This window comes from Colossoma macropomum, unplaced genomic scaffold (genome assembly GCF_904425465.1).
Source record: "Colossoma macropomum unplaced genomic scaffold, Colossoma_macropomum, whole genome shotgun sequence".
Taxonomy (NCBI): Eukaryota; Metazoa; Chordata; class Actinopteri; order Characiformes; family Serrasalmidae; genus Colossoma; species Colossoma macropomum.
In genome coordinates, this window is record NW_023494784.1 from 17,648,376 (window position 1) to 17,658,932 (window position 10,557).

Here is a 10,557-nt window from a genome sequence, read left to right on the forward strand (position 1 = left end):
AAGATGGATTGATTTGTTATACCTAGCCAAAAAAAAATCCTGTTTGCAGTTGATAAATGGGCAATTTGTAAATGGGATCAGTTCATAACTACGCATGGTTTAAAGAGAAAATCTGTCAAAAACAAATTCCCCTTTGCCAGAAATAGGTCAACTCAGAATTCTTTTGTTTTACACTGCATCTGTGATGCTAATGTAGCTGACCAGTAACGGACGACTAGTGTTGGAAACTAAGCTCCAGAGCAAAAGAAGCAAAACCTGGCTGATTGCCTATATTTTGGGTAAAAGGAAAATTGTGTAAATTTAGATTTTATCTGTCGATGTCTCTGTTGATTGATCTGTGTATCTGTCTACCTGTTTACCTATCTGTGTAAACTGCTTTGTAGCTATCCATGTTAAAAGGACTCTCCAGCCCATTTCAAAAATGTTAGTCACCACTGTTGGTGGTGCTGCAGTACTCTTTAAAGCTGATGATGTATCCTGAGGGTGGAAGTTAATTTTATACAGGTGCTTTGGGGTGGATACTTGGAGCTGTTTGAGTTCTTGTTGATAGCTGGCTGAATTATTCCTTTAACAGGCAAAAATGTTTGATGACCAATTGAGTTTAGTACTGTATCACATCAGAGGCTAGCAGTCAGGATTTGTGAACAATGCAAGGGTTGTGCATTCTGGGTATTGTAGTGAAAGAACACTGATGGACAAAAACATGAAAACGATACAAAATGGTGAATTCTGTCAAACTGATGAAGCTGACGGATGCAACACTGCACTACAGAATATTACACAACAAACAACATATTAAATGCAAGTTTTAGGCTGGAAAGCCCATTGACACTGTTGCTTTAAGTACTTGATATTTGATATTAGAATCATGTATAGAATATCTCCAGATACTTCTGACGCCACAGAATCAGCTACAAACTTAGGGTTTTTAAACATAAGCAGGCATGTGTGTCCAACATCCAAATGACATTGGCCTCTGACCGACTGCTGTCTGTCTTCTCTCCTCCTTCCAGACCGCTCTGAGGGCTCCGGGCAGGAGAATGAGGACGAACAGTGACCCTGCTGCGATTTCCTTCTTTCTCTTTCTTCAATAAACTGTTTCTTTTGCATTGAAACAGATGAATATTTGAGATTTGTACAGGTTATAATGTAGAATATTCCCTTGTTAGATCCATTTTTAGTATTCTTTTTTAAAAAAAAATGACTTTCCTACTGATTACTCCAAATGGGAGTAAATGCAGTCTGTGCGGAAAAAGACATGAATGCTGACAAGGGCGATATATATAAATATATATTAAGTAAAATAAAATAAAAAAAATTGGAAAAGGAATGTAGATGATGGGTGCTTAAGAGAATATTTAAGTGCAATATTTCTGTTGCGCAAATGGTTGAGTGTTGATCAGTGTTGTGTGATTTTTTTTTTTGTTTTTTTTTTTGTAGCATCGTATCACTAAAAGAATTCAGATGTTTGTATACCTGGAGTTATGCATGTCAGACATGAAATCATGCTTTAAGTTTCTATTGCTGAAAATGATTTCCGTTTTCAGTTTTCTCTGTACTCAGTATGTGGGTTGTGTAAAGATAGTCTGTCTTTTTCAATCCCAATGATTCTTCATTCGTTCTTCCAGGAGCAACCTGTTTGTTTGGAATCAAATACCAACTGCCATGTCTACAGACTATAAGTAAGGCTTCAAATCTGAGAGTTTGTACTGTTGAAGGATCCAGACAAGGTTGTATTAAAGTGCACTGCATGTGTAAAAGAAATGTGAGTAGGCAGGTATGTAGGTTCATACCGTCGGCCTTTGATCAGTCAGTTCAGCCCACAGCTATTGGGCAAAATGGTTCTGCTCACTGATGGCTGGCAGAGCATTGTTTTGAGTGTTTCTCTGCTAACAGGACAGATGGTATTTGTTTTGGCAGCTGCTGACCAGAGTGCTCTGCTAAGTGGCTACTGATTATAGGGGAGCAGACAGAATGGCTCTGCCTCAGCCTCCATCCCCCTGTGGTGCTTTACACCAGTCATTTCACACCATTCAGGAATGTTAGCCATCTCTTCCTCCACCACTCGTGAGAACTCTAGCTGTACACAAGAGTATAAAGGAGAATATGAATATTTATGGTATTGAATGTGCTGTGAAATATGGACACTGAACGCATTTTGAAAAGAAACTTTTAAAAGGATTTAATTACTTTAACATTTGAAATGGATAATCCGAACTTTCTTTTGGATCGCAATAAACCATTACAAGAAATCCTCAAATCCAGTCTCTTTATGGCATTGCTTTGTTTTCAAGACCATGTACAGAACCCTGAATATTGATTTTGGTATAAAAACACTTCACACACAATGCATTTTCCAAAACATTCCACAGGAATTAATTGAGAATGCACACTGTTCTTTGTTAAATATGCAGTTAAAACATACCAAGGCTGTGCACTTTTTCCTTAATCTGAGAAGCACCAAATGTCAGATGCTACATACCATTTTCAAGTGCAGTTGTACATAAAAGACAATTGTAACACTGCTTCTGCTGCAATTCAGTACCAATACTAGTGGCATTCAGAGTGGATGGACTCTAAAGCTTTTAAGGCATCATATGACCCCTCATGACCTATAGCTGGAATAAGCCTATCCCAAAAGAATAGGGGTTGAATATCTTGTCAAAATACTGCTTATAATGCACCTCATGGTCTGTTCTTTACATTGTGAATAATCTCAAACGTAGTATTGTAGCCCCTACACTGTAAAATATGGGTGAGCAATATATCACTTTCATGATAAAATGTTACAAATACACTTCTCTGAGTATGTTGTATCGTATCAGTACATTTAGAACATTAAACAAATGCATGTATCCATAAAGTTTAAAGTGTATTACAAAATTATTTTTAAAATGTGGCACTACTGTTTTGCTGCTGCATTTTGTCCAATTTCACTTGTTCATAAACCTTGAAAACACTAAAGAATGTGAAACATTGTATATCATGAAAATGTCTGAGTACTGCGATTTTTGTTTTATACTGCCCAGCCTACTAAAAGACCAAACTGTCTTCACATGTAAACAGGAATACAAGATTAATCATTTAAAGAACACAGCTAGCATTAAGGCAGGGTCTGTATAGTATAGTCATCTAGCATAATATGTACCCTAACATACATGAGGAATATTAAATCTACATAGTGTCATTACTAAATACAGTGGTCATAGGTAACGGATCCAGTACCAAACAAATTCCAAAGTTATGTTCTTTTGCAATATCATTTGACTGTACAAAAGTATAGCTTTGCTGAGGGAAAGCAGTACACTAGCATGTCTCCCTCACTTTGCTACTCCATTACAATACACTTCACCAAAAAGGGAGCCTTTCCACACCAGACCTGGGCTATTAACTCTCACAGTGTACCTTATCCAAGGCTGTGATTTAAACAAACGCCACTCAGTGTTGCCATGTTTATCAATGACAAACATGGCACCACACACCTGTGGTGGTGTAGGGTAGGTATGTTCTGTACCATATAAGGCAGCAATGTGCACAGTGGGCAGGTTATATACTGTACTCTAAAGTGCAGTAGATAAAGAAACTATACAGAGCCATCATGGACGTTTTCTTCATCTTCTTGTTCGTTATCTTTAACAATTCCTTCATCGATGCTCTCCATCCTGAGTCTCTGTCCATTCAGGTAGCGAGGCCCTCGCTGAGTGTGGCGTACAATCAGTAGACTGCTGGAGACTGGCGTGCTCTCCCCGAAAAGCTGCATCTTGGCATCGTTCTCTATAGACTTGGCCAGACATGACGCAAAGCTGTCCAGAGACTTATGTATGTCTGCAGTGACTTGGACTGTTGGGCAGTCACCTGAATAAAAATGTAATTTTAGGTAAGACATGGCTAGCCACAAAGGTCAAAACCACATGTTCCAACATGATGGGAAGACTAACTGCTTCAGTAAAAACTATTATGAAGTAACCTGATTTGATATTTGACATTAAAGGGGAATTCCAAAATTTTTTTCACAATTTTGGCATAAGTCATTGAGTGTTTTGATGTGAAATGGTGCACTGGTGGAAAACTCAGACTCTGATTTCTTTTCAAAGGAAGTAACAGGAAACGGGTCGCAATGTCCACATTTAAATATATCTATAGATCCAAAACAACCAGTTAACCTATACTGACAAAGGTGAAAAATAAGGATAAATCTGTTTTTTTGTTTTTTAAGGCATTGAGGTACTATTTTTTCTTTCAACATGCTGTATGCACCTCTTCACTATGAATGGATTTAAAAAATTGTTTTAGACCAAAACCTTTTCTCAAAACTACCCTAAAACAATGTCACAGGCATCAGGCAATGTAGTCATAACTATTCTATTTAGTAACTTTGTGCGGGAGCTTTTAGAGGCATTAAAAACTTCTGAAGTCTGGTTCCTATCACCACCATAGTGAACAATTCGGACTCGGTAAGTTTCTCTAGAACAGAGCATTTCACATCAATACTTCACTGTAAAGTTACACTTTATTTGTAAACATTGGTGATGTTTCCCTTTAACGATGAGCTTATCTGGTCACAAAACCCATCAAATGCAATACCTTTGTGAGGTTGCTCCACTTGGTCCTCAAATGTGACGGAGCTTCTTCTCTTAATGCCACTATAGTGTGTAGAGTGGGAGATTTCTGAGGAGTAGTTATCTAGTAGCATGACGTCTGTAGCTGGAGGGTGAAAACACTGAGAATCAGTCAAATACCTTAACACAGGTCTTAACATAACCATAACCTGCATAAAGCGTTAAAATGCCAGACATGCGAATGTCGCATACAAAGTACAGTCTACAAAATCAGCATTAATCACAGCTGACTGCTCTGTGGTGTTGCCCAAAACTTGACTCTTCTGTGAGTTTGCGTCTGAGTTCTGCGCCCAGTCACTTCTAATGGTTTACAGGAAACATTTCTCGGCTCTGTAGGTTTGCCAGCAATGGATAAAAGCTCTTTGACTGTAATCGGTGTTGGGAGTGGTCACGTGCATGGCTGACTGAGCTTCCTGAGTTGTAGACATACCAGAATCCTGAGTATAGCTGAAACCAGTGTCACCCGTACTGCTGCTGGGCCCCAAAAGCTGCCCTCCGCCCACCAGCATGGCCGTCAGGTGAGGAGACATTCCTAGGTCTGCATGAGAAAATCAATTATGAACGTTTGAGACAGAAAACAGCACACTGTAGTTTTGTATATTGAGAGTATGGCTGAGGCCAAAACTTACATCCACTTACAATGTTTATGTACCAGTCATAATTTATTCCCATATATGACCGCTTTGCGCCCTCTCTTTATCCCTTACAATTAAATAGGCCGTGTTAATATGAAGAGGGACCTCTTTTCTGATCAGAAGACCTGTATTGTGCTTCATTCAAACAGCAGTCTGAACTAAAACACTCCTTATAACTTCAATATGAGTCAGGGGGCTAAACTGCTGTAGGCTGAATAGGTGGGTTTATGTAAATGTGCTGGTTTTCTTAACATCACAAAACCAATAAACTGAAACAGGATGTTTTTACAGCTTTATTTCCACATATGGACTGGGGAGTGAATGGTACCTTATGAAACTTTAAAAACATTTACATGTGTCAAGCTCTTTGGTTAAAGGAAAATGAAAAAATGTCCATTATGTGGGCCCTGTATTTAGTATTGCAATGTTGGCTTTTGCAATACTGATATGTTAAAAGGCTGCCAATTTACAAAAATCACAGAATTACAATATAATGCAATAGTTACATCATAATTGCAGTGTGTAGTAATATAACTGCAATACTAGCATTCTGTTCATACTGTCCAGCCCTCATGGTTTACAGCATTAAAAGGCAATGAAAAAAGAATGCAACACATGCTTGTTAAATGCTAAAACATACTTTCAACATCTTTTCTAAACCTATGATTTTGCTGCACTGTCCAGGTTTTTGGTCACCTGTCCAGGAAAAGTTCATTCCATTCCTGGACACAAAATGCCCAGGAATCTAAGCACTGTCTTAACTTTTTTATATATCTTAATTTGAGCATCCAGGAATTTTACAGCACTGAGGTGACGACCTTACTGCAATGGAACCAAGTAAGTCAGTCATTTTCCACTCACCTGTGATTCGATTGGAGATGCTGAAGAGTCTGGACGTCCGGTGGCGTGTAACGAATGACTCTCTGTAGTAGCGCCCCCCAAAGCACATGCCCAGGAGCTCCTTGCGTACAGTCTTGTTCCACAGGCCATAGATGAGCGGGTGACAAGCTGCACTAGTGAATGATAGCCAGGACACTAGGGTCTCCAGCTGTGGAGAAACACTGTCTTTTCCCCAATATGCCTCAGTTCCGATGACCACCATATAGGGCCCCCAGGTGGCCAGGAATGTCCCTATGACCACCAGGATGGTTACTAAGGCCTTGCACTGGCTGCCCGAGTATATAAGGCTCTTGCGGCTGCCGCTGGACGAGGTGGAGGTATTTGAGTTCTTTCGACCGTTCTTGTGCGAGCCGGACTCCTCTTGAGGAACCACCACGGCCCCACAGTACACCTTACGAGCTTTAATACGAGCCACACGGAAAATAACTCCATAGCATACTAGCATGGCTACCAAGGGAAGCAAGCAGCACCATGTGATCCAGAAGGCAGTATAGCTGACCTCCCTGTGCCAGGCCGCCGTGCAGGTCCATTTGAAGCGATCAAATTCGAATGTGGACCACCCGAAGAGAGGCGGCAGGCAGCCCACTAAGGAGTGAATCCAGACATAAGCAATGGCCACCATGGCCCGGTTTCCTGTGATCTTCATGGGGTAGATCATAGGATACAGCACAGCATAATACCTACAATCATGAATGGACAGCAGCATTAAAACAGTTACCACATGCTCCTCACAAGAGGAATGAGTCAATGAAATGACAAGGAACCCTTTCTGTAATATATTCCAGCTGGCCAAAATAATATCCACACAACATCTTTACTCAATATACCCTCTTTATAAATCAAAAGTGCCCTCTTAGCTTTGAGTAACGACTCTAGCTGAATAGGCCTGATTCTCTCTGTGTATCTTATTCACAAACACAGAGAAACCTTTGAATCTAGTGTAGCCATTAAAGAATGCTAAATAGACGGCACAGAGCACTTGAACAAGGATGACTTCACACGAGCCTTGTGACATTTGGTCTACCACATTAACCCACACAACCCACAAACACCACAACTGCATATTTATCTAAGCGTGACTGTTGTTTCTCAAAATGTTAATTTACTTTACACCACCACAACATTTATTACGTTAATAAAAATGATTGGGCTTGTTTCCCAGACCCATATTAGGTCTAGACTAAAGAAGAACTTCCAATGGTGATACACCAGTGGCACTGCAATTTAGCCCAGGACTCTGCTTAAACCACAGGTTCTGGAGATCCAGCACCCTGGAGAGTTCAGATCCAGGACATCTGACTATAATGCTCAGACGTCCCTGAAGGCCTTTATTATCTGGATCAAGATTAGTGTTGGAGCTAAACTCTGCAGGGTGGTAGATCTCCAGGACCAGGACTGAGCACCCTTTGGTTAATTATGCTCAAGAAACCCCCAAGATATAACATTCTTAAATTTAATTTAAAACACACGGCATGAACTAAATGTGCCAAAAACTCACCTGTCAATGGCAATGGCTCCTAGTGTGAGCATGCTAGCTGAACTGACCAGCAGATAAAGCAAGGCTGTGAAGTTGCACCACACTACACCAAAGATCCATTCTCTCCGCACTGAACTGGCAGCTACAAAGGGAAGCGTCAGCACAGAGAGCAGCAGGTTGGAAAACGTCAGGCTGAAGACGAACTTGTTGCTGGGTGTCAGCAGGTATGGCTTCTTATAGAGCGTCACCACGATGAGCAGGTTCCCCAAGCAGATGAGCAAAGCAATAACGATGATGGAGGCTGACTCCAGCACCACCGTCCCATCGGCACCCAGAACGCCAGTGGCATTCCCCACTGCTGTCCCATTCCTGCTGCTGTTCATAGTGGGAAGCTAGTATGCACCTGGAAGGAAAAGACTTAATGAAGCAACACCGAGCACCCACACATTAACAGCCCTCTGTATTCAGTGTGAATGTGAGAGAAAATCCTGAGAAATTAAAGCAGGTAATGAGTTCACACAGTGGTGTGTGCACAGTGCAGCACTGAGAGACCATCTGAGGCCCTCCATCAAAAATCCCTGAGGATTACACTTCTGGTCATACAATGCAGCATTTGTTATTTCACTAAGATCTGCTAATAGGAAGCTTAAAGGGGAAGCCCACGGATTTTTCAGAACTTCTGCATAATTAAATCGTTAACATGGAAACCAGTTTACTCAGAGTGTTTTGAGGTGAAATGATGCATTGGAGACAAACTTGCCAACTATTTTTGAAATGGTGACAGAAAGCAGTGGTCACAATATCTACAATGCAAATATGACCATTTTCTTTGCTATCCAAAATGACCAGTGAACCTGTGTCTTCTGAATTTTATGACATGTTGATGACAAGGTAAAATAGGAATAAGTCTCAAAAAAGTTTTCTTTGGGTACTGCTTTGCCTTATGACACTCTGCATTTACCTCTCCACCATGAATGGATTAAAAATATGTAGAAATTTGTCAAAATCGTATCACAAAACTATCGCAAAACAATATCTCATTTGTAACCATTTGATGTAATAAATATCTGTGAGGAAGCTTTTAGAGGCATTAAATTCAGACGTCTGGTTCCTATCACCACCACTGTGAACAATTCTGACTCTAAAAGTTTCTCTAGAACAGAGCATTTCACACCATACCACTGTGAATGACTTTATTTACATCTTAACGATTTAATTATGCAGAACATTTGAAAAATCAGTGGAGTTACGCTTTAATGAGGGGTAATTTGTAACCAGACGTATCAGGCAAGTCAGTCTTCATGTGTTTCTGTATGAGGCTGGAAAATATGACAATATTTATTGTTATTAGGATTAATTACACAATGTCACAATATGCTTCTGGGAGCATGTCGTGGATATCATCAGTACCTGAGAAATACTTTACAACTGCATGTTTGATTACAAGAAGAGCAAAATTAGCGCAGTTTCACTGGATTTACAGCAGGACAGTGTGTGAAATGCTAAATACAAATCACTGGATTTACAATGTTGTTAAAGGTTCCAACTCTGTTCCAACTTATCAGATGCCAGAAAAAATAAATATTGTGATAAATCGTGTATCGTGAAAAAAAAAAAAATCATGAACTACGGTGCTATTACATGTTTTGCCATATCGCTCATCTCTATGTCTATTTTAGCTCATAACCTCATAACTGACAGGACAGGACGGATACACGGTTAACTGCTAGCTAAGTTAGTTACCGGTCTAACAGAAGGTTTAAGAGTTGGTGGCTGTGATTCTAACTACCAACGACACTGACACTTTTAAAAGGTCTTGGGTAAAAATGGGCAAACTGCGACAATTTATCTCAATGCTTCTTATTACAGATTGAGTCAAACTGATGCAAAATATTCACAAACGTTACGGATACCGAGCCTAAAGCAGGCTGAGTAGCATAGTTAGCTCAGTAAGTGTAGCGTAGTTAGCCGAGTTAACGTTAGCTTTCTAGCAGCGCGCTTTTCGGTTTTTATTTTCGTATAAAAACATGAAGTTTTAAAATAACGCCAACGGCATTCTGAACCAAACAAACACCCCCATATTCCCTTAAATCCACTTCCACTCCTCACTGACAAAGAGATAAAGCGGAGTTAGGAGCAGACTGGAGCAGCGGGCTAGCTTAGTTAGCCGCTTTGTATTAGAGAAGAAGAAGTGAAACTTTCTCCTCTTCGGTGGTCTCTTGTAATCTTACCTCCTCCAGCGAGATGCTTCAAACTATCTTCGCCGTCCCATGTTAGCATTTTCCAAAGGCAGAAACTTTTTGGCGTTGTGTTGAAACAACCAGTGTGCGGTTTTTCCAGTTATTTCCATTCGCCGCGGCGGAGCGGAGTCCCTCTTTGTGGTCGGCGGTGGGGATAAAGAGGGCAGTCCTTGGTTTACAATGGCGACGAAATTGCCATTTTTCCAAACTCCCCTCTGCTCTCCTCCACACACCAGCACTCACTCAGACAGACTCTCCAGCACCTGTGGGTGGTCCGCTCTGTGTGCAGCTGAGCTCATGTTTTACAGAACGGATTCCTTTATATTTCTTGCTTATCAGCCGGCAAAAAATACTATATTATTCAATACAGCTTTTCCCTCTAAACCCTAAACTCCAAGCTCTACACATTTAAGCCGAGCATTTTAGTTGTAATGTTTGATCAAATAAATTATAATGTTGATCTCATCTGGTTATTGCTAAAAAAGGCAATATTGATGATTATTTAAATACATTCTTTCAGCACAATAGACCACCAGGAGAGATCAAAAGTTCCCGCAGTATTTGGCTGAAGGATCATGTGTAATTGAAGGCCAATCCAATAGAAGGGGGAGGGGCCTGGAGCCTGATGAGTAATGCCCCTCTCCGGCCACTAGGTGGAGCCAACACGCTGTATTTACAGTAATCTA

The 10,557-nt window shown here is 40.5% G+C and overlaps 2 protein-coding genes across 6 annotated transcripts in view; one reads left to right on the plus strand and one right to left on the minus strand.

Annotated features, from left to right (window-relative positions):
• The window catches only part of dcaf6 (ddb1 and cul4 associated factor 6), a 42,844-nt gene extending 40,584 nt beyond the window's left edge, over nucleotides 1-2,260 (plus strand). For all 5 annotated transcript variants that reach the window (XM_036582805.1, XM_036582869.1, XM_036582861.1 and 2 more), the window contains one exon: nucleotides 1,014-2,260. In XM_036582805.1, coding sequence (XP_036438698.1) covers nucleotides 1,014-1,057 — 44 coding nt within the window. In that variant the 3' untranslated portion in view covers nucleotides 1,058-2,260. The remainder of the gene's footprint in view (nucleotides 1-1,013) is intronic.
• On the minus strand, nucleotides 1,427-10,445 carry gpr161a (G protein-coupled receptor 161a). Its single transcript, XM_036583142.1, has 6 exons — nucleotides 9,863-10,445; nucleotides 7,653-8,034; nucleotides 6,116-6,834; nucleotides 5,050-5,157; nucleotides 4,585-4,704; nucleotides 1,427-3,855 (listed from the first exon to the last, which is right to left on the minus strand). The coding sequence occupies exons 2-6, from the start codon at nucleotides 8,012-8,014 to the stop codon at nucleotides 3,584-3,586; spliced, it is 1,581 nt and encodes a 526-aa protein (XP_036439035.1). The 5' UTR covers nucleotides 8,015-8,034; nucleotides 9,863-10,445; the 3' UTR covers nucleotides 1,427-3,583.
• Nucleotides 10,446-10,557: the final 112 nt, after the last annotated feature.

What these genes read in the sequence shown, in the direction of transcription:
- gpr161a (XM_036583142.1), bottom strand. Translation starts at nt 8,014, where the DNA reads ATGAACAGCAGCAGGAATGGGACAGCAGTGGGGAATGCCACTGGCGTT. An exon ending in GGAGCCATTGCCATTGACAG is followed by an intron (nt 6,835 to 7,652) that starts GTGAGTTTTTGG and finishes TCATGATTGTAG; the next exon opens with GTATTATGCTGTGCTGTATC. An exon ending in AGTGGAGCAACCTCACAAAG is followed by an intron (nt 3,856 to 4,584) that starts GTATTGCATTTG and finishes ATTTTTATTCAG; the next exon opens with GTGACTGCCCAACAGTCCAA.